The sequence below is a fragment of the Achroia grisella genome, unplaced genomic scaffold, assembly GCF_030625045.1.
Source record: "Achroia grisella isolate CSIRO2021 unplaced genomic scaffold, CSIRO_AGI_Agris_v1 utg980, whole genome shotgun sequence".
In the NCBI taxonomy this organism is placed as follows: domain Eukaryota; kingdom Metazoa; phylum Arthropoda; class Insecta; order Lepidoptera; family Pyralidae; genus Achroia; species Achroia grisella.
The window spans coordinates 232324-256993 of record NW_026713079.1 but is presented as its reverse complement, the minus strand read 5'-3'; the positions used below and the strand labels follow the sequence as shown (position 1 = coordinate 256993).

Sequence of the window (24670 nt, the reverse complement as noted above, 5' to 3'; positions counted from 1 at the left end):
AAAAAAGGTTAAAAGACAAAGTCACAAGTAACAATTTTATAATATACTAGCTACTCGCCCCGGCTTCGCCCGGGTGTAATTGTTATACTATACATATAAACCTTGCTCTTGAATCACTCTATCTATTAAAAAAAGCTTTAAAATCTTTTTTTATTGCATAGTTTTAAAGATTTAAGCATAAGGACGGACAGACAGCGACTTCGTTCTATACTACTTATGTAATGATTTACAAAAAAATGTTGTAAACCTAAAAACTACAGTAATAAATACTATTATTATTATTGTTTTAATATTATAGAGAGAGAGTGAAAACTTTGTTATGAAAAACTAAACTCTAACTGCACTAATTTGAGAAATAATTTCCCTAATCACCAGGATGGCCACTAGTACAAGTATAAGAATTTATTTGTATAAAGATACTAATCTCTAGAATTACCACAGACATTTCATATTTTATCTTGCATTTGATATTCATTAATGTTACAGACTATTAAACATAGTGCTTTAAGTCTGAGTAAAGTGGAAGGGCATTATTTGTAATGTGAACTAATAACCCTATTGCAATGTTGGTTTGACCTCATCAGTGCCCCTGGAAACCATTAAAGCATTTGCAGATAATGTGATGGCCCGAGTCTAGGAAAGAGTGTGGCCTTCATTTTATTAAATTAACAGGCATCAGAAATTGTCTGCAATCTGTAGCTTCATCTTTATATTTACACCAGCTGTTCCCGCAACTTTTTCCGCATGGAATTTAACTTTATTTTTCTAAAATAAAATATTTTTTATGAAATAAATGCAGCCTAAGTTACTCCTTATTACATCAACTACCTGCCATTAAAAGTCCCGTTGAAATCAGTCCATCCATTTTAGAGATTAGCCAGAACAAATAGATAGACAGACAAAAATTGTAAAAAATGTTATTTTGGTGTATGTACGGTACATATTTATAATCATATGCATGTAGTAAAAAATTATTTCATTATTACAAAAAAATGTATAGATGTATAGATTATTAGTAGATTAATAAAATAATGGAAATAAATAGAAAAAATCTTAATTCAAATGAATTGAAAGCAAGCACTTGAATAGTAATATTTTTGGTCCAAATGAGTCTACCACTGACCAGAAATACAGATTCATCACAAGAAAAATAAGCAAGAGACTTGCATGTTGCTCTTTTCAATAAATGTTATATTAAACAAAAAATTCACAATAACAAGTAAGAGGTACGCAATAATAACAAAAATATTACACATAATTATTTCTCTACAAAAATATTACTATCATTTACAAACTTTCATTCTATACTATTTATTTTTAGAAAGAAAGTTTTATATAGCATCTGAAATTTTCTCAGGCAGATTTAGAACAGACTCGGGCAGTTTGTTGTAAAACCATAAAACAAATTACAAATTTAATAAGTTGGAGTATTCAAAGCACTATTATTAAAGTGCCATTATAAAGTACTTTTAAGTTTATATGAAAAAGGATTTTTTTGAAGGTGCAATAAAGAGTAATATTTTTTTTTAATATTTCTCTCTCTATTAGCCTTATGGTAACTTTAAGTGTGATCACTGGTAAAAGTTTAGTTTTAAATATCAAGTCTAATAATTTTCAAACACAAAAACTTAAACTGGCGGGCTTAGATTAGAGTTACTACGTCTCAGTTTCTGTAGGACTTTCCAATTAGACCACCCTAAAAATGATAAAATAAATTAATCTGAACGTAAAAGAAGTTACGTTCAGATTTAAAAAAAAATATTGCTTTTTTACTCGAAAAGTTTGTAAATCTTTTGCCTCGATTTGAATGCGCTGGTTACCTTACGTCTTACATAGGAAGCTTTTAATAGAGAATGAGTATACATAATTATAAATGTTGAATACTAACTGGATAATCTGTGATGTTTAATTCCACACTCTCGACTTTGTTTGTGGTAGAAATGCCGACACTTCCAGGGGTGCAGTATATGCGTTTCACGTACGGAGAATCTGCAAGTTTCCAACAAAGCGCGTGTTCCCGGCCTCCGCTGCCGATCACAAGTATGTTGCCTTCAGTCATTTTAATTAAAAACACTTTACGTACGAAAACTTTTGTCACGTGTCAACGTCTTCAATAAACAGATTATATACAACTATATTAGACTTATAAAGTTCATTTAAATCAATGTAACATTTAATTTATTTGTTCAAGTGATTTAATTTATAAAAAGAAATACGATTTAAATTGTTTTGTTATTATTTTACAACACAACCATCAACAGAACGACTGAACTATAAAATGACATTTATTTACTGATTTTATTAATGACATTCCGTGATTACGTCAATGTCAACAACAATAACCAATACTAAACAAGCACCAACCAATACCAATAACTGTATAGGGATGGTGGATGAATACTGTGACTTGTTCTGACCTAATGACCGAGTAGATTCGAATTAAATCGATGTAATCGATATCAATCGATACAATAAACTTGTATATAAATATATACAGTCTATAGATGATGATGATAATAATTCTGATGTTGAAGACTAAAGTTTATTAATTTGCATTTCAAAATTACAACAGGTCTTTACTATAATTTTATAATATATGATATCCCTTCGTATATCCTACCTATACAGTATAAAAGTTGAAATCCTAAACAAATTATTTTTTAGTTTAGTATTTTTATATTTCCATCCTTGTAGTGAAAACCTTATGTTTAATGAATTGAGAATAAATTAAGAAGATATCTTTAGCATAGTTAATCATGATGCTGATATTCTGAGTCTATGCTTATAATTATGTTATCCACTCTTATCTAACCAATTCATCAAAAATTCGCTAAAAAAAATTAAGGTATAATAATAATTAATGCTGTAGTTATATAGAACAAAATTAAAGGAAAAGGACCAAAATTAAAGATATTACTGATTATTATTAAAGAATGTATTGAAAACGGTTTCTAAAAGTTGAGTTTATGTAGAGTACTAGATTATAACTGTATTGCAAAGAGAAATATATTTATCATTGGAAGAAACGTCTATTGAACTCTTCTATTAATTTTAATAAATAAACGAGACGATTATCTACTCAACTATTTGTTATTAATGTTGTTTAAGAAATATATGAATCACATCCCTATTTTTGTGATAAAATAAATGTTAGGTAGCTCTATTTTTATCAGAAACGTTAAAGTGCAAATGACAAAGGCCAAACTTTTCAGAGCTTTATGATAAAATGACATCATTTTATGTTATTCGATATTGCTGATCGTACTTGTCACTGGCAAAAGATTATAAAACTTTTATAAAACATTACTTTCATGGTATTACTATGAAAACAAATCTATTTATTACAAAATATCTTTAAAATTTGTAGAGTTCTCTTTATAAAGTTTGTATTATCTATATATACTATAAATGTAAATAATAATTTAAAATCGTTTTACATCGTTATTATTCAAAATACAAAACAAAGTTATGAAAATTAAAAAATATTATTAGTTATCGATTTTTCAATATCAAAATCAAATAGAATCGAACTTATACATCATTATTTAAAGTCAGTTGGCGATTCATTTCACGCAATATTTCGTTACCCTAATAAGTTTCTGCAGGCAATACATATCAGAGTTGGAGAATGAATAGTACTAATTATTTTCTTACTCGTATATTACATTTTAAATTTTTCACATAAATGTTGTATTTAGCTATAACAATAGTTTAAGTAAGTTCATGTATTTTATCAAAATAAATGAGGGTATTTAATAAATATAGCTACGAGTTAGTATTAACCTAAAATTAAACAATACATCTACCGTCATAAAATATACATTTATTTAAGAAAACAATGATTCTTAGATTTAGAATGTCTTGTTATTACTTTATGTAATATACAATTAATAATATTTGAGGTTCTTCACATGCCGGCATATAATGTTATTTAGAGTGGTACGAAACGCACACAAATATGGCGAAGTTTGTTCTTGTCATTTTATTGTGATGCTCGTACGTTGTAATTAATTTATCTAGTTTTTTGTTATTTTAAAATGGCTGACACCGGTCTACGTATGAATTTTGCTGCTCTAAAGAGGGCAGATCCATACGCCAGAGAAATAATTGACAGTGCTACCCACGTTGCTCTTTATACATTCGAGGAAAACGAATGGGAGAAAACGAATATCGAGGGTGCTTTGTTTGTGTACAGTCGAAATGGGGAACCGTACCACAGTTTAGTGATTATGAACAGATTGAACACGAATAACCTTATTGAACCAGTGTCTAAAGGAATAGAATTGCAGCTTAAAGAACCGTTCCTTTTGTATAGGAATGCCAAGTGTCGTATTTACGGCATATGGTTTTATGATAAAGACGAGTGTGTTCGAGTTGCTACGAAATTAAATTCTCTCGTCAAAGAGTCAATTAAACAGCCGCCTGCCGAGAATATGGCCCAGAACCCTGTTTATACGCCTTCTACGCAGTCAAACGCGCCCGTTGATATTTTTAGCATGTTGAGCAAGGCTCAAGACGACTTCAATTCGAATAAGGGCATCGTGGCAGGCAAATGTGAATCGACGCCTTCGCGAGCACCCGATATGACGTCACAGAGTGTAATGGACTTCTTTGCAAAGGCTGGGAGCGGGGCCGCGGCGCAAATGCCGGCTGTATCTGCGCTGCCATCTCCTGGCATCTTTGGTCCACGGCCAACGGATTCGCGGGAAGGTCCTATGTTGCTCCAGAGACTAATGAGCAATCCTGCACATTCAGTCGAACATATAGAGAAACAACAGCGCTCTGTAACACCACAGGAGGCTCTAAGCTCCAATGGCAATGTGTCACTAGACTCTTCCATGCGACAAAATAGCAGTTTTCCATTGAAATCTACTCCCATTGAGAAACACAAACAAAGGTTACCTCCAATGCAAAAGCCACAGTTGGAATCTATCGAGGCAAATGGACTGAATCCATTGGAAATGGACTTGAATATGATGCATATATCGTCACCGAAGCCTACTTCTCCATTGGCAACATATTTGAATCAGTCACAGGAAGTTAACCACTCGGTAAGCTCTTTTAATGGTAGCAAATTAGAGGATGTAGGGGTGTATTCATTGATCAACCCGACGGGCAGCCAGCCAAAACCAGCTCTGATGCCGCCTACAATGTTTACTGCTAGCGCCAGTAGTGATGTCCACTCCTCGCCAGAACCTCTAACTAGAAATCAGCTGCTGCAAGCATTTAATTACCTCCTAAAACATGATGCTGACTTCGTAAACAAATTACATGAAGCCTATGTTAAATCGTTCTCAGAGAAGGCATACTCGGTGTCATAAATTTTCTTTTGGACGAGTGACTCTTAATGTTACGTCACTATGTATGTACAGTTATATTAAAGTAGAAATCCACTAAAATGTTGTGTAGACCTTATAGTTTTGTAGAAACCCATTGTTTGGACAGAGTATTTTTAAATAAGTTTTAAATCTTTGACTATGTCATTAAAATCTGTATACAAAAAGAATTTTAGTGATTATTTGTTAGTGAACTGTAAAATGACTACCCACTATGATTCCTTGAGTAACTCTTTGTGATATAGCTATTGGCTCTGCTAGGGTCCCATTTGATATTTGATTCAGCTTTTGTGGACCTGTTTTTTAATAATTGTTACACAATTAGAGTTCATTGCGATGTAATTTAATATATAAAAGTGCAAATAATTTAAAATATGTTACTCAATCTCACAGAGATTCAGTGTTTCATGGGTGTATAAATATCATTCTATTTATTATGCAATGGACTTTAAGCTAATGTGGACAACTTTTAAAATAGTTTGTAACATTGTTAAGGACTGCAAATCTTTGCTATATTTTTTTACAAGAATTATAATTTCCTATTCATTACACCTTAGTAGTTTATGCACCAGTTTTTTTTAGTTTTATTGTACATGTCACTGTTTTTAATATGTAAAATTTGTCAGTAGACTTTGAAAGTAAGTTTCTCGTTTTGAATTTACTCAACTTGTAAAATTAAAGTTACAGTCTGTGTATTTGTGTTAATCTGATGGATTGAGAATGGCTTTAATATTCATTAGGTAGTAGACGAAATCGAATTATAATGTTTATTCTTTTTCACTTGTAATATTAAACTAACTTTTAAGGGAGAAAACATTTTTTAAGTTATATTTCTCCTAAGAATAAATTTTCTATAAATGCATAGTTAATATTTAATTCACTTTCTTAGAATGTGTATGATATCTATGTTCGTAGGGATTTATACAGCTTATCCCAGAAAAGTATTTTTAAATACATAGATCTTGAAAACAACATTTATATAAATTAAATATAAATTCGAATAAAACTATTGACCTCTAATATCTATGGTCATTTTATTATTGAAAAAGGATGAAGAAAAAATCAGAATATATTCAATATTTGAAATATGAATATAAATTCTAGAAAATAGGGAGAGCTGATTTACTTAATATATAAAAATCATTAGGCCTACAAACATTAAAATACTATAACTGCATGAAATAAGTTTGATTTATATTTATGAAAGTAATCCAGAATGCTTCCTCAATTAAATGGAACTACAATGTTTGTTTAACAATTGTAAATTGTCATCAATGTAATTTTGAGAAATTTTTGGAAAACACTTGTTAAATACTTGCATAAAAAATAGTCTCAAATTAAAGGGTTCAAGTTATTTCTGATCTTTTATTTTTAACTATATCATTTTTTTATGCAACCTCACATCTGCAAAGAAACCAATTATTGGATCTGGATACCATGGACCTATAAGTGGAACATCCAATGATTTTTGAAACCTCTGTTTAAAAATATATTGAATGCTCCACAAATGGGCCTAAACTCCCATCTGTGAGAAGTCCTGTAATTGGTCTCACAGATGGGGCGTTGATATCATTTTGACAGCTAACAACTGAAAGGGTAAATGGCAAATTAGCTGACGGTAAGTGGTAACCGTCGTCTATATGCATGAACAGCGTAGTGCTGTTACATCACGTTATCATATAACACCCATGATACCACAATTGTGTTGCCTTTCCAGAGAACTAAGATGTTATGCCTCTTGTACTCACTGCCCTATCTCACCCTACAAATTGAAACACATCTTACAAAACAAGCTGCTTGGCTGAAATAGGAGACAGGTTGCAAGCAGCAGTCATTTTACAGTCTACCTCATTAAACTATATGTAGTATATAAAATTCTCGTGTCGCGGTGTTTGTTTCCAAACTCCGAAATGGCTTTACCGATTTTTATGAAATTTTGTGTGCATATCGCGTAGGTGTCTATTTTTCACATCCCGCAATGATAAGGGAACCCAGAATACTTTTTTGAGTAAGTTATTTATTTTAATTTTATTATGATTTATAAATACACACAAATCCAAATTTTCTCTCTTCACCCATCATCATCATCATCTGCTTCTTTCTTATCCCATTTATTTGGGGTCGGCGAATATGTTTTTCGCTTTTCGCTCTTCTACCATTAACCTTTATTTTTTATTGTAATATTAATTAATATGGTAAAACAACGTTTTCCGATTTTATAAAAAGGCTCATGAAATGTGTGAATGTGTATACGTCCCTCGGCTCAAACTGCGCACTTCGATTTCTTGATTGGTATGAAGATATGAACCATCAAATTAATTATTAGGGTATGTAATTAAAATAAAAATCAACCGTAAACAGCGTTTATTAGTACACAAAATCGTTTGCAACTGAATCTGTATACTTTGTACATGATGGAGTTACGTAATCCTATTGTCATTCATCTCTTCAACAATTGATAAAAAAAAATAGTCCATCCATTTTCTTACAAGGTATGGCAAAAATCGATTCAATTAAATATAAACTTTATTGCTGCGACATAAGTTCGTATACCATTCTGGATAACTAAGGTGTTATGGCTCCGTACCTAGTAATTCCACTGCTAAATACGATAACCAGAACAGTTTCAAAGCCGTCTATTTGACAGCTGAAATATCTACAGAGATGATCTTGGCTTGTAACTGCAACTGTCAAATAGTTCATACATAATCGCAAAATTTACAATGATTAATTTGAAATAAGAAACAATTGCAATAGCGTTACATAATCAAGCTCTAAGATCCGAGACATTTAAATAATGACAAATATACAGTTTCTTTACCCGACTTTAAGTCATATTTTTTATTTATATTTACTTCCTAGTTAAAAGAATATCCTGGAATTAATGTAGTAATAGAAACTGGCCAATAAACAATAGTAATAGTAGAATCAAATCGATTACTGCCATACCCTGCGGATGCAACAAAGTGATTTGCCGATTTTTAAAAATTCCTCACTCAATACAAATAATTGTAAGTAAAAAGTATATATATACAAAATTAGAATATCTAAATCAGTTTAAGCGTCGTCGAGTCACCATCCGAACAGGACAGTGGCCGGTGCCCAATGTTTCACACAACTGAAATTAAAACTAAACATATCGAGATCAAAAATGGGCAAACCACTAAATCTTAACTAATGTCTCTCACTGGAAGATGTGATTGTTTGCACGAATTTTTCAGCGGCTTAAATTGTTATTATACAGATTTGGTTATAATGAGTATGTGGTGATACTGAACACACAATTTCGAAACGACAGCTCTGTATTATCTGTAGACAGAGATCCGTCCAGAATATATAGAGACCCGTCCAGAATATACAGAGATCAGTCCAGAATATATTTAGATTCCAATATATGTTTAAATTACTATTAAAAGCTTGTGTATTTATTTGAATACTATAACGTATCAAAAGTATATGAAATCCTAACCCAGCTGAATACTATCATTCATAAAACCAACCAAATTCCCCAATGACAAAGGGAAAGCTGATAAAAAAAACCATTATACTTTTTTTTATAAACGGCCGCGGTGTTCTAACGGTTCAGTACACATCTTTCTAGTTTAATTTCATGGTCATGTGAGCAATGTCGCAGGCAAAATTTAGTCTTGGACGATATCCAAATTTATTTAGTACAATAATAATCACAAACGCGACGTCAATATCACAATAGAAGACAAAGAAATTAATAACACTCCTTGCGAACAAGACATTTTGATAACAATTTCGAATTTGGGTTCGATTCTGTATTGCAATTCTCCAAAATCATCACAAAAGATACATTCTAGAGAATATCAGAATTTCCCTCTTTAAATATGATGGTAAAATATATTTATTTTAAGAATATTAACTAATAAAATACGTTTGCAACGTTACGACATTCGGCGTCGATTTTCACAATGAATTTAGGAACGTTCAATATTTAAATTTTCTAAAGTTATCTTAAAGATAAATTTTAGAAAATTCCAGAATTTACCCGCATTTATTGTGATACTAATAAATTTGTTATTCTTAAGAAAATTCCCTACTGAAGTGTCGCAACTTTTACATTATGTGTCAATTTTCACAATTTATTTAATATTTAGAACCTAATATTGTAATAGTGTATAATTATATCAAAGACGGCCTCGATGGTCTAGCGGTTTATCACACCGCTTTACTTCCGATGGTCGCGGGATCGATTCCTTGTACAAAAAAAAACTATTGTAGTAGCTAGTGTTTATATCAGTTGCCTTGTCCCCATAACACAAGCTATGCTTAGCATGGGACTAGATGGCGCTGTATGAATTATTTAGGGACATTTTTAAGGAAAATTTATAATTTCCTACTTTAATTACGACATTAATAAGTTTGTTTCCCTCAATAATACTTGAAGTCTCGTAACATTTGATATAGATAATGCAATAAAAAAAATTATGGTTTAAAAGTTTTAAAAGTAATTAAAACTTTTAAACCATAATTTTTTTTAAATTTATAGTTACTTATATGCATATAAGTAGTGAACTAAAATTTACTATATAACATGTTTATCTTTTTTATATAGCTTCGCAACAATCAACAGAAAAATAATATACAGGTACACCGCATCACAACTTCCATTAGGCCTGAAATTAGGCGATTTTTGAAAAATTTGTGCAAACATTGTAGTATCTCAGTACACACCTCACCTTTGTTTAAAAAAGTTCATAATTCTAATTACATAATGCACTGGTAGCGTTATTAAAAAGTTACCATAGATAAAACAATTTTTTAGAGTTGGCACTGCCCTTGTGTCGAGGAACTCTTAAGAATTCATCTATGCAACCGATTGCACCGTAATTGCCCTGCTACAAAAATGTTTTTCCAGTTTCATACAATGCATTGATAGCGTTGTTAAAAAGCTACCATAGATCAAATAAATTTTTAGAGTTGGCCCTGCCCTTGTGTCGACGAACCCTTAAGAATTCTTCTATGCAACCAATTGCACTGTTTAAAAAAATTAATTCCACAGATTCATACATACATATTTTTAATACACATTACATAATAATGTAAATACTGATATAGATTTAAATTAGGTGCTGCTATTTTCTAACGGCCAGTTACTCACTGAGGTTGTGTTGATATATTTTAATTTCTTTCATAATTTACATATAATATACTTATTAATAAACTGCATAACTAAAGTAAAATCGATTTTAAATCTATACCATTAAAGTCCATATTTAATTCACAACGAAAGAAGAAAGTTAATTTACCAAAATTTCTTTTTTAATTTACTGCACTTTGCTACTGAACGATGTATAAGGGCAGGATAAAAAACGTGTATAGGTGTGTACATACATTTGTGCGTTGATGTATCGATAAATAAAATATGAAATATTCAGTTTCGTTCAGCGAACTAAAAAGCAATTTTGTAAGTATCGAAATAAAGTATGTTTTTGAAAAATATTCAATGATCAAATATAACGTTTGAACAAATAATTGCAAATACTTAGTACATAATTTTGAGCATCTTTGGAAAATTCTTTACACATATCTGGTATAAATACACACATATATAATTAGTGTTCTTTTTTTAAATTTCAAGAGTACCTAGTTGTCGAATGAATACATACATACAATGATTTGCTATCTTATGTCTTTTAAGACAAAAAGAAGGAGTGATACTGTTCGAAATTTAAAAGTTCAATTTCAAACAACAGAATAGAGCAATAGTGCATAACTTAAGAATAATTAACTAATATGATATTTAGTTATTGTTTTTCAAGTCACCGCGATGGCAGGCAAAGGATCTAAACTATACAGTTTTTTAGTAAAATTTTCTAAGTAAATTTAATCTATATTACAAAGTCAATACATTTGTTTTTTCCTTCATATGTCATTAGTGAAACTATTACTGTGTATTTAATAGAGACTAAAGGTATACATTTTCTGAAATATAAAGAAATAAGAACTGTTTTAAAAGACGCTGTGTTGACTATTTTACATAAGTACGAGTATCCTATTATTATATTAATATTACGTACATTTTTATACAACTATTTACATGTTTTGTATTGGTGTAAAAGAAAACAAAAGTGAGGTGTCTTATGAACTTCACATAATCTTGGTTCAATTCTGGTGGGCACATTAAATCTATTTTATTTATACTAGAAAAGGACAGGCGATCGCGCTGTCTAGTTCACACGCAATACAGGGTCACCTGCAAACTGCACTTTCATACAAAACGGTACGAAGTTTTATAAAAAAAATATATGTATACAAACGTTTGGAGACAACCCTGTATTGACGTGCTCACATTATTGTTGCGTCTCCTTCTTATTATTACCGAATGAAAGAGACGCATATATAAATAATCAACTAACATTTGACTCATAGACTGTGGCCTAACCCTGAGCACAAACAACTGATGTATATTGAGTATTAATCAGCTTATATTTATTTATTATTATTTATATAAAACCCTGCTATTAAATTTTCAATATTAATATAATAGAAATACTGGATTCCTAGATGATCAAACTACAAACTCTATAATGTAAAATCTTGTAAATATACAGACAGACGGAAAACATTGATATATATATATATATATATATATATATATATATATTTGAAAGTCCTATTGTGCATAAATGAAGAAGTGTGACTCAACATCTTATTTATATTATAGATAATTGTAAACATGTACAACCATATTTGAAAAGGATACGAGCTGAGTTTCTTGTCAGTTCTTCTCATCTCGAAATCATTCCGAACTGACAGTAGATTTGATATATCATAAGAGTCTGTAATAGACCTACATGGATAATGATATTTTGATTTGTATATATTTTTTTTTCTTCAATTTTCCTAACTACCTTCGACGGTAAATTACGGTGATTCCTTTAATAGACATTTAAACAACTAGACATTGAACTGTAATCATTAATACAGTTACAAGTTAAAAAAAATAGAATATTTTGATCAGTTATCTTAAAAGCAACTTTGTACATATTGAAATAAAGTATGTTTTTGAACATCAATATATATTAAAACACCAATGAAGAATAATACAATTTTCATTAGCTAAAAGTAACTTTGTTCGTATTGAAATAAAGTATATTTTTGAACATACACATTAAAGTATATAGTGATCATCGTTTATATATCATACTGTCTACTACCTACAGGTGATATTCCAATATAATACTTAATTCAGAATTCATAGAACACAGTTTGGAATACCACAAACAAAAAACGCTAATTATTAGCGAAATTCGGAATATTATGGTCTACGAATTGTAGATTAGCGTTACTTAAAAATTACAATTTCTATTATGAACCCTTGTAGTTGGTTATAAGGTCAATGTTACCATGACAACCGGTAACTTGTTAATGTTATGATCACTCAGAGAGGCCACGTCATAATTTTTATAAAGATTGGCTTTCACTATGCATCCAAACAGACGCTGTAGAAATTAACAACCACTCTAAAAATCTTTACATCTTATTCCGATTTTTATGATTCATTTTTAAATAAATTTCTATGTACACCCACATTGCTATTGATTCTAACATTTGTGAATTAATAAAATATTGCACACCTACAGAAAATCGAAATCTTTACCTAGTATAAAATGAAATCGCTCCCGCAGTTTGTTCGCTTAGATCTTTTAAACTACACAACGGATTTTAATGCAGTTTTCAGCTATAGATACAGACTTTCAAGAGGAAAATTTATATATATAATACATGTAAACCCGTGCGAAGTCGGGTTATCAATACTTTATAATACATGCATTATTTATCAAATTTACACGGAACCATACACGTTAATACATGGCAGCATCACACATTAATATATCCAAGTCAAAGAAAAAAAAGAATCATAAAAATCGGAAACTCAAAGTCACACGCATACGTCAAGTGAACACCGTTTGGACGCAAAGTGTTGCCATAATTAATATAAGTCGAAGCGTTTCAGAAACGTCAGGAACACCCTACCGCACGTAGGTAACTCACAGTACGCGTTGACCACGCGCAACACTTTACAGTACAACTTAAAAACCATTAACTATATTCATATGTATAACGACTTAATGTTCTGAAATAAATAACTCCGGGAGGCCGGGGCACCCCTCATTTGTACAAAAGCCCATTTTCACCTGCAAGAACAGAAAAAACAACATTTTAGCATTTAGGTTCTAAATAGTAGATTCATTCGGACGAACGGTACGGACAGCGATAGTCGATTTTTTTTTTTTATAACACAGGGGACAAACGAGCCTGCGGCTCACCTGATGGTAAGTGATTACCGCCGCCCATGAGCACCCGCAACACCAGGAGAATTGCAAGTACGTTGTCGGCCTTTTAAAAAGGAATAAGCTCTTTTCTTGAAGGTTTCAATATCGTATCGGTTCGGAAATACCATTGCTGGAAGGTGATTCCATAATGTGGTTGTGCGGGGCAAAAAGTTTCTAGAAAACCGCACTGTGGAAGACCGCCATTCATCCAGATGATCAGGATGGTATTTCAGTTACTGGCGGGTGGTACGGTGGTGAAACTCAGCAGCTGGTATTAATCCGAACAATTCCTCAGAACACTCCCCGTGATATATGCGGTATAAAATGCACAGAGATGCAATATCACGCCGTAAAGCCAATGGGTCGAGTCTGTCACATAGACGTTGGCGTCGATTGGCGCGAGGAGTTAAATATATGTTGTTTTAAGTAAATATACAATAGCTGCCTTTACACGTACGCTCTTTCACGCGAGAATCCGCTTTCACGCAGAAAATAATGTACATTACATGTATAGACAAATACATATATTTTATTTAAATAACTTTAATGCACGTCATACATGTAAAGAGTATATATAGGACATATGGCGGACTGAACACCTAATGATATTTTCTACCAGTCAACCATGAGTTGTGCAGAGATAAGTTGTTGGCGGTGCAAATAATATTGTAATATTTTTATAGAATATACATAAATAAATATATACAAAAATATACCATACACACATAAATACATGACCAGTAATCTGACAATGAAATAGTAATTACAGCCGACCGAGTAAGTATATTCCAACATAGTAATAGATACAAATATATATATATAAATTTAGCAATGTAGTAACAATGAAGATGCTTAATGCTAAAGAGAAAAATATATAAATGATAATATATAACATTTACATATTTTTTCACTTCTACGTGCTTCTGATGCCACATCAGAAGCACGCGATATTTTGGCTAATACATATATTTACATGGGACAGCCAGCGCGCGCAATCGTGAGTGATTGCATTTACCTATTTTTTTACCACTCTTTTGTGTCTGTTTGCGCGTATCATTCATATCATATAATTTTTTTTTAATTTTATATTTATGTTTCACAGATTTTAGTTTCCAGACACGTTTTAGATAAATTATCAATAATTCTATAATTATGTCTTTCCTTCATACTCAGATGCAAGGATGCAGTCCCCTACAAGTATCGGTCACTAATAAGGGGTAGGCATGAGACATGATCCGTACATCGAAAGAGGCAGTAGACATGAGTAAATTATACATTAACAAGGAGTAGGCATGCGACATGATCTACGACAGGTGTACTGAGCATTAGTCACTCACCGGCGGCTACCAGAGACGGTGCAGGTGTAGGTTCCTGGAGAGCACGGAGCGCACGTCGTGCGTGAACCGCAGCGCGTCCAGCACCGGCAGCAGGTTCAGCAGCGCCACGTCCAGCGGGTCCGAGAACCACGACTTTATTGGTATTGCATTGTCTGCCAATACATAACATATTACGTTTAATATATAAGAATAACTAGCTGTGCCCGCGATTTTGTTCGCGCACGCAGCGGAAGCCCTCAAATATGATTAATTTTCGCCGTTTTTGCAACATTTTTCACTGATGCTGCGCTTCTATTGGTAGCAGCGTAATGTTACATCGCTTAAAGCCTTCCTCGACAAATAGACTATCAAACACAACAAGAAGTAGTTCCTGATATTTGCGCGTCCAAACAAACTCTTTAACTTTATAGACCCGGTAAACAATATAAATAATATGTATTAAATACGAAAGTTTAAAACTAAGTAAAACGTACAAATTACTGGGCCTCATACCAAGGTACGGCACATTACCTGGAAAGTCCCGGTACGCCCCGGGAGAGTTGTCCAGTATGAAGACCCTGTTTAGGTCGTCACATATTGACGACAGGTTTTTTGTGTATGAACCGTGCTCCGCGGTACAGTGTTGTCTGGAAACAAATAATAATATAATTATAATACCGCCTCCTCTATATCTCCTCCGGCTCGAAGGACCATTAATGTAGGGTCCTAAACTAAGGACTTTTAAATTAAAAGGTTTCTTGGACTGTAAGTTAAATGTAATAATTGAAATATAAAAAATACAGAGAATGATCGGATATTGTGCGCGCGTGTAGTATTCGGTGGCGAGATCAGAAGTGAGGGCCGGTCGGTCCGGTGCTATCCGCACTCCGTACGAGCCGCGCCCCGCAGCACCGCTCGCGGACTCCACTCCGGCGAGCCGACGATGTCCGAACAGTAGAACTTTTAAGAAAGCCGTCATTCTTAACACATACTGTAAGGATATTTTTTTTATCATCCTGACGGATCTTTTAAACTGATCCACGCTTGGTTAAAGCCCGCGTGTTTGAAAGTATTGCCTCATAGAAAGGAAGATATAATATAGTTAGCTGACGCCGCAAACGTTGTTTCGCCATATAAATTAAAATCTCTATTAAAAAATATATTGCTGATAGAAGGTGTAGTAAGTATTTTTTCATCACAATATAAAGAATAAAATTTTGTCCAAAAAATAAAAAATAAATGTTCGGGGTGGACAACCCTTATCACTAAGGGGTATGAAAAATAGATAGTAGCCGTTTCTCATATGGTAACTAACATTGTGACACAAGATTTTCTATATAACATATATAAATAAAAATGATATTAATAACACAGGACAAATCAGGCGCCATCTAGTCCCACGCTGCGCAAAGCTCGTGTTACAGGTACCAGACAACTGATATAAATACATAGATATATTTTTTTTGTAAATACATAATATACATAGAAAATACTCAGACCGATACAAACTACATGGCTTATTATAGTAACTTTTGTACCTTCATACTTTATATTCAGTTTGTTTTTTGTATACTTTTTAAAGAGTAATAAATAGAGACCGGATTATATGCAACATTGAAAAATGCTTGAAATATGCACGAAAATTGGCAGACTATGCAAAATTAAATGATAAATTTTAGGAATCCAAAAAAAAAGGAAAAATCTTTTTTTATTTCAAAATCAGCATAAAATTAGTAAGTTATTTTTTGATAGGCGATAATAGGTACAGTAACATTATATGACATTATTATTATTTTTTTTGTAAACGTAAGCAAGTACGAACATGTAACAATTTGTACGTAATAGGTCTGTTAAGTTACGATAATAAAATGAAAGAAACAGCTCCTTCATTTTATTATCGTAACTTTCAAAAAAAAAAACGCGCGCGGGTACTGACTGCGTTCCGAATTGCAATAGTCACAATTATTCCTCAATAGCCCTTATATTTTGTGACTGTTATTATATTAAATTTGGTCGCATTTCGGAACGCAGGGTGAGTGAAAAATATTGTAAATGTACCGATAATATGCAGCATAACTAGATCTTAGGTAAAATATGCTATTACCTCTGAGAATGGCGAAAATATGCAAATGTATATAATCCGGTCTCTAGTAATAAATAAAAAATAAACTAAGTGTTGTAGGAAATGGTAAATCTCCTTACCTATAAAACCTCCTGCGCAGTATACCCCGTCCGTTGTCTAGCTTGTCGGCGACGGCAGCGCCATATATCTCCATTGAAGCGGTGAATACCACCAATTCATACCATTGTGATACCTGCCAAACAAGACAATACTTATATTTAAACTTTCGCTTTCAGTATACATTATTAATACAGGTAAACGGGTTTTAATATGAATAACTTTATGGTAAATAAATTACCTCTCTCGACGTTTCTGACTAGTGAAATCTAGTCGAAACATCGAGAGGTAAATACCTTTATTGGGTATAAAATTACGTTTAAGTATATTTAAAAACAAGACATCAATTTAAAATTATCGTTGAATGGCGATCTTCACCGTTTGTTTCAACTCCAACTGGTGCAAGTATTTTGTATTCATGAGTATGATTGTTTGTATTTGTATGTATATTATGTCTGTATTATACTTCCAAAAAAAAAAACAAAGTATTTATATCAGTTGTCTAGTATCTATAACACAAGCTCTGTTTAGCTTGGGCCTAGATGACGCTGTGTGAATTGTCGTGTATTATTATTATTATAAGTTTAAATTAAAAAATAATTTATACATATGAATGTGGATGGTTATAAGGGCAGAGGAAGGCCGAAAAAGAGATGGATGGACTGTCTGAAAGATGATATGGTAAGAAAGGAAGTAAATAACGCGATGACTGCGAACAGGGATGAATGGAAGCGAAAAACATATTACGACGACCACAAATAAATAGGATAAGGAAGAAGCAGATGATGACATGTAGGACATTTTAGCCGCTTATGAATGTAAAATTTTTTACATTATATTTTTAATTTTTTCCCTACCGTCCGTATTATAACAAAAATGTCATATCTATTATCTTGTAATTTCACTGCTTGGCCTGCACCGTACTACTGAAACACATCTTACAAAGTAAGCTGCTTGGAGGCTGAAATAGGTGAGACTGTGGACCTAGCTGACGACTTTTTAGTCTTGTACGACTTTTTCAGTCTTGTAGCAGTACACATAATTTGTGTAAAACAGCTACGAGCCAACTACCGGCGCAATTTTTTTTTCCGGTCTCCTCTTATGCTGTTGGGCGAAGCCGGCCTTTACAGCTTCACCGGACGATAGGAGGCGAGTGTAGATGGCACTCCAAACCCACGGAAGGACTTATGGAGCGGCTGAAGGCCAGCTCCTGCCTGACGGATACGACTTTAGTCTGAGAGCACCACTAGGGGTTCGAACCTCGGCTCAGGCCGTCGTAATATCGGTCCCCGTTTGAATTGGACGGGGGATTGATCGGAGGGGAACCGGCGCAACGCGATCGCCTTGCTTATAAACTCGGTGCGAGCAGGAGCGCACTCGTATTGCCTTCTCACTCAATGAATGGAATCACCTGTTTGTACTAATGGTATACTAATGACATAATTTTACGCACATAAGTTGTAAATTATTCCGAATAAAATATCTACGAATACGACTAAATTAGTGGCTTCACTTCATCCCATACACGCCACTATAGTCTCATCATCATCATTTCAACCCGGAAGACGTCCACTGGTGAATATAGGCCTTTCCTTTTTAGTCTACCCAAATTCAATTAAATATTACAACCTCGTTGCATGGGAATATAATGGAATAGTGAAACACTTGTAACTCATAAACCATACTTCAATAAATCTATTTACTCATAAAATATGTTTACTGATTACAAATGTCAACAGTAACTAGGGTTGCAGGGTTATTGTATTCTGGGACTATAAATAAATTATCCTTAACAATGAACACAGCGCCATCTAGTCGCACGGTAAGCAGAGCTTGTGTTGTGTGTTCTAGACAATTGAAAGATATACTCAAATCCTTTTTTTGTAAATATATATTAGTAGTATGCACCCAGATGATTGATTGTAGCGCCTCGCACGCTACAATCAATCATCGAAGCCGCGACCATTGGAAGTAATGCGAAGTGCTAAACCGCTAGACCACCGAGAACGTCATAGTAAGTTATATCGTAGATATAATGTAAACTGTATAATTAAATATCGTATATGAAATCATTTAAAAAAATTATGTCTTCATAAAATATCTAAACCCCGATTTTTTTACGTTGGTAACTCGTTACTCAGAAGATTGCAAGTGGCAACCCTAACAACATCTATAAGTACTTTTATAATTGTATCATTCATATTTACAATGTAACTGTAGGGGCCATCGGCACTGAACTCGCGAACACACATTTGCAAACCACGTGCGAATGATTCCCACTCCACTGTTCTTTTAATAGATTGCTTTGTTTATAATGGCCATACTAGCTGTTCCCACGACTTCGTCCGGGAACTTGACTTTACTTTTCTAAAATAAAAGTAGCCTAAGTTATTCCTTATTACATCAGCTACCTGCCAAAACACGTTCCGTCAAAATCGGTCCAGCCATTTCAGAGATTAGCCGGAACAAACCGATAGACAGACAAAAATTGTAAAATATGTTATTTTAGTGTATGTACCGTATTTATATCCTTACGCATGTAGTAAAAAACGGTTATTTCAATAAATGCTAAAATGCAAACAGTATACAGAAAGATTAAAATACTTAGTCATGTTGAAAATGAATGCCTTTGTCTAATTTTATAATTAAAATATTGACATATTAAGATATTAGATAATTTTCAATTTAATTGTTTAACAATGTCATAAATAAAATGTTTTACTATATAGTAATACTGCTACTGTTTAATGTATTATACATATAAACGTTCCTCTAGAATTTTTTAAAAAAAAATACGTCCGGTGCGTACTGATTTAAGACTCATTTGTTTTATACAGAGAGAACAATAATCTCAGGATAATTCACACAGTGGCACCTAAATCCAAATTAAGCTAGCTAATGCTTGTGTTATGGGTGGTTATCTACCACTGATATAAATATATAATTTTTTTCGTAAATACATACATATTATACATAGAAACCGATATAACAATCGTACTCAATAATACAAATGTTTATTCCGTCCAACAATGGGTTGAATGTTTGATATTGGATGAAACTAAAATTGGTACTTTATTTAAAGTAACAAAAAATGTACACTGACCATAATACATATTATCCTAACTCACGCAAGCAAACAATAAGTATAATGTTGATGAATGAATGAATGAATGAATGAAACTCTTTTTGTTCCTCTCACAGAAAATACAATTACATACACAATTATGTATAAAATTACAAAAAAAAAAAACAATAAACAAGATAAAGAGGTAACAATGGGCGGCCTTATCGCTAAAAAGCGGTCTCTTCCAGGCAACCTTAGGATGGAGAAAAGTGATTAGATTTGCGACTGGTAGAGGTGTAATGTTGGTAACAATATTGGAAGAAATGTTATAAATATACATATAAGATAATAAAATACAAAATAATATAATAAACTTACATATACATATATATATATGAATATATATACAATCATACATACATACGACCGTAATACTACTATTACGATAACTTAAAATTGGATAAAATTATTAGAATAACATTTTTCAATAGCCATTGTAATGTAACATTCGAAATGCAAATTCATTCACAAATAAACGACGAAAGAACTGGTGTTCTTACCAAATAAAGTTATTTTGGAAACCACTTACTATATCCAAAAAGTAGTCGACATGCGGCCGCTTGTGTACGAAGAACCTGACGGGGTGCTTGTCGATCGTGACCTTGAGCACGAAGTCTGGCGGCGTGCCTGGCTTCACTGTCGGCCTCAGCATTGCGTCATGATGCGAGTGGATTAACGTCTCATCTAGGTCTAGTACCAACATTTTCCTTTTCACTAAACCTGAGGAAGGAAAAATAAATTATTCAAATATTATTTAAATCTAGCTTCCTATTTACATACTACTTAGTCAGATGGGGCTGAGCCGGTAGTGTGGCGCTGTGCAAATAGTGCTTAAGACTCTTCTCATCTTAACCTACATTTTTCTCTTCTCACCAACAGAACAGAATGTAATTTGTTTGCTAAAATAAAATGAACTATATGGTCTATTATACATAGGGTTGCAATTCAGAATGTAAAATATTTTATGTGAAGTTTACTTCTTCAAACAATGTAATTTATTATATCAAATTAAAAACTACTTAAATATATATATATGGTTGATATATATGAAACACAAATTTTATTTAAAATTTGGAAACTTTTCAAAATATTGATATTTTTTAATAAAACCTTTACACCCTAATATTAAAAAAAAAATGGCATCATATAAATTTACATCTACTTTTCAAGAGGTATCATATGAAGAGTATCTTATCAACAACTTGATCTAAAAACAGTTTTTTTTTGTACTTTTCTTATAGCGATGGAAAAACTAAGAAGAATAACATTGTTACACTTTAACCCAAAGTTTCTAAATAAAATCTAAATTAACAACAGTTCATAAATTTATATGCTGTTGTTATTTTACGTATAAACGGTGTGACAATATCTATTTGCATAAAAAGCCACAATTCTAAAAAAAAAAAAGGTAATTTCCTAATGAGCAAAAAAACAACAAATGAGTAATGTTTTATTCAGCACCATCTAGTCTCCAGTGGTATATAGTGTCATCATTCAGTACGAAATAGGATTTGTTAATAATGTTTACTTGCAATCCCCTTTTTTATCTTCTTTATTGATGATAATGGATTGGTCAACTCGCCTGCGCTAACGGTTTACGCTGGCGGTGCATCAGTGGAGTATGATAAAATGATAATGAAGTCAGGTCAGTTAGCCCATCGTGACATATTTACCAAGAATTTATCATGATGGTTTCCAGGGAGAACCGCATGGTACATTGCTAGCAATAAGATCATCAAACCACATTACTAACAAACTCATTTCCCTCTGTTTTTTATGTTTTATGACCTCATTGCTAGCAATGTACATGTCAGGATGAACCCCACACAGTTTCTCTGATGACAATCATGATACATTCTTGGTGAATTTGTTATGGTAGTCTAATTGACCAGACCCATGTTCAACTTACCATGTTTGCCCCACCAGCATAAACCATTACCAGGCAGGTGCACCATTCCATTTTAAAAATCTCATTCTCCATAATCACATCTCATATAAACATCATTGAACATTTCATAGAACATAATGAAGTTGTGAACATTATTATTGAAGGAAAAATAGAAGGAAAGAGGTAAGGGTAAGACCATGACCTAGTTAAATGAAATAGATTAAGGAAAATGTTGGAATCATGTTGTATCAACATTTAAAGAATGACTGAATATCATATTAATTACCAAGAGCTCTACCAATAAGTGGGTGATTCCTACATTATGAAGGAATAAATATACACATAAATTGAAGTGTTTAGATATATATTTTTTTCTGTTCTTTGTATATCCGCATTCAGTAATGGTACTATAATCGGATTGGTTGGTAAATTACTATGCTAGCCTAGTCCAGTGAGTGCACGACTTTTTATTTAAAAGATGCCGGAGCTTTGATTAGTTTTTAGATACTTAAAGAATTTAAGCTATTTTGTTGAATTCTGTTAACATCTTAATCCTACTAATATAGCTATAATATAGCTTACACATCAGTAACACTTCCTATTATAAACATTAATGTCTGCGAGTATGGATGGATGTATGTTACCTCTATAATGCAAAAACAACCAAATGGATTGTGATGAAACTTTACAGTAATATAGTTTATACATCAGAATAATATATAGGCTATAAATTTCATGACGGTGAAACCACAGGCACAGCTAGTATAATATAAATCCATTAAGTCTTTAAAATCTTTATATCATTACACACAGATATATATCTCAATAGCTGACCTGAATAGAATAGAAAATCATTTATTCAAATAAACTTAATTTAAGCACTTTTGAATAGTCAACATTTTTTTCAAATCTACATACATAATATCTACATAACTTTCTTGACAATTATCATTATATTTCACCCAATATACATAATATCTGTTTAAATTATAGCTTATGTGTTATTCTGATGTATAAGCTATATCACTGTAAAGTTACAACAAAATCTGTTGAGTGGTTTTTTTTGTGAAAGAGTGACAAACATCCCGCCATCTACCCATACTCACAAACTTTAGCATTTACATTAGTATAAGATTATAATATAAAGATATAAATAAAAACTGTTCATAACATATGGGTCTACTAACAGTATGAAATTACTAGTCACACTGCTATTATATTTATCTATTCATATCTATGACACTACAATAGTGAGTTTTTTTTATTAGCTCAGTATTTATAAAGTTATAGTAATTTGACATAAATATCAACAAGTGTGTGTATTATTATTGGGCATTAGTTTTATAGAAATTGGATCTAATAGTACCATAACTTGGATAATAAAATATAACATAAATTTTTAACGACACCGTTGATTAGAGTATCAAAACAAGTTGCGATGTTTTGATACAACACGATAAGAACACCGGGCGCCGTATCAGGTGATGATTTTAAATATTCAACCAGATAAAAATGATTACTTACTCAGCCTGTGTCTAGATACCGGGGAAAGCGGATAAATTTCATACTTGACAGATTGGTACTGCGCCAACTGAAAACGAAACACCACGTGAGACTTCAATTGGTCTTGTACTTAAAATAAATCACTGAACGCCCAAAACACTTTACTTCATATTTACCGCTCGATATTGCTTCTTAAACATATAACAAAAACAACTCCATACTTTAGACGCGATAAGCATAAACGTGCGAAGGCCCATTTGCAATTGCTTCAGCATTTGAATAGATTAAGAGAGGATTACGATTATATAAATATGATTTGTATTAATCAACAGCGGTTGCAACGAGATCATTGACGGCGTAATTCAAAACAAATTCCATTTATTTAACTGCCGAAAACATCTAACCCGCCATGACATAATCGACCCAATTCTCAAACCATAAGAAAGTAGAACTTTTGCTTTCATTTTGTCTATGCTGTAGTGTTGTTCATTTCTTGTCATCTAATGTCAAAAATTCGTGCTTGTCTATGGTAGTCATGTATGTTTATTTGTCTATACAACAATCATTATAAACAAAAATAAAATTAATACATACCAACATCTATACAAAACAGGCATTAGCGTAATATTATACTATAATTTGTAAAAAAAAAAAACAAAAGCAGATGGCGCCATTATACTATGACCCTCATGATTATTTTTGATTTTTCGCATAATTTTGTATGAAATTATATGGGCCATAAAAATGTAATGTATTCTTAGAAAAACAACTTAAGTCATGTTTTTGAAAGGAAAATACTCTTAAGTCGTCGTTGGTGGTCTAGTTATTTAGTACCGATACCAAGTTCTCTTTAAATTGCCCTGTCTTGCTATTATTAGTTTGTAGATTTTAAATAAAAACTTTAAAAACACTTGTTCAAAATTTCTATATAGTACAAGTGACTTAAAATTTTAACGAAAGAGATTTGTTCGGATGAAATACGTATGTTTAGTCGTGGGATCATAAAGGTCGTTATAAG

General features: G+C 32.3%; 3 protein-coding genes across 3 annotated transcripts in view; 1 reads left to right on the top strand and 2 right to left on the bottom strand.

Annotated features, from left to right (window-relative positions):
- LOC131854379 (trifunctional purine biosynthetic protein adenosine-3) overlaps positions 1-2378 on the bottom strand; it is a 42019-nt gene extending 39641 nt beyond the window's left edge. Inside the window, exon 1 of the mRNA XM_059205495.1 lies at positions 1889-2378. Coding sequence (XP_059061478.1) covers positions 1889-2059 — 171 coding nt within the window. The 5' untranslated portion in view covers positions 2060-2378. The remainder of the gene's footprint in view (positions 1-1888) is intronic.
- Positions 2379-3960: 1582 nt separating this feature from the next.
- On the top strand, positions 3961-6690 carry LOC131854369 (mRNA-decapping enzyme 1A). Its single transcript, XM_059205482.1, has one exon. It carries the CDS (start codon positions 4038-4040, stop codon positions 5319-5321), a length of 1284 nt encoding a protein of 427 aa, XP_059061465.1. The 5' UTR covers positions 3961-4037; the 3' UTR covers positions 5322-6690.
- Positions 6691-11969: 5279 nt separating this feature from the next.
- LOC131854363 (CTD nuclear envelope phosphatase 1 homolog) lies at positions 11970-24072 on the bottom strand. The gene is made up of 7 exons (XM_059205470.1): positions 23829-24072; positions 23674-23740; positions 20791-20981; positions 17161-17273; positions 15490-15605; positions 14980-15131; positions 11970-13504 (listed from the first exon to the last, which is right to left on the bottom strand). The coding sequence occupies exons 1-6, from the start codon at positions 23925-23927 to the stop codon at positions 14986-14988; spliced, it is 732 nt and encodes a 243-aa protein (XP_059061453.1). The 5' UTR covers positions 23928-24072; the 3' UTR covers positions 11970-13504; positions 14980-14985.
- Between the last annotated feature and the right edge of the window lie 598 nt (positions 24073-24670).

Excerpts from the sequence above, each read along its gene's own strand:
- LOC131854369 (XM_059205482.1), top strand. The coding sequence starts at position 4,038 with ATGGCTGACACCGGTCTACGTATGAATTTTGCTGCTCTAAAGAGGGCA.
- LOC131854363 (XM_059205470.1), bottom strand. The coding sequence starts at position 23,927 with ATGCTGAAGCAATTGCAAATGGGCCTTCGCACGTTTATGCTTATCGCG. Across the intron at positions 20,982-23,673 it reads GGTATCTAGACACAGGCTGA|GTTTAGTGAAAAGGAAAATG; the intron begins GTAAGTAATCAT and ends TTCCTTCCTCAG. Across the intron at positions 17,274-20,790 it reads TCGACTACTTTTTGGATATA|GTATCACAATGGTATGAATT; the intron begins GTAAGTGGTTTC and ends CTTGTTTGGCAG.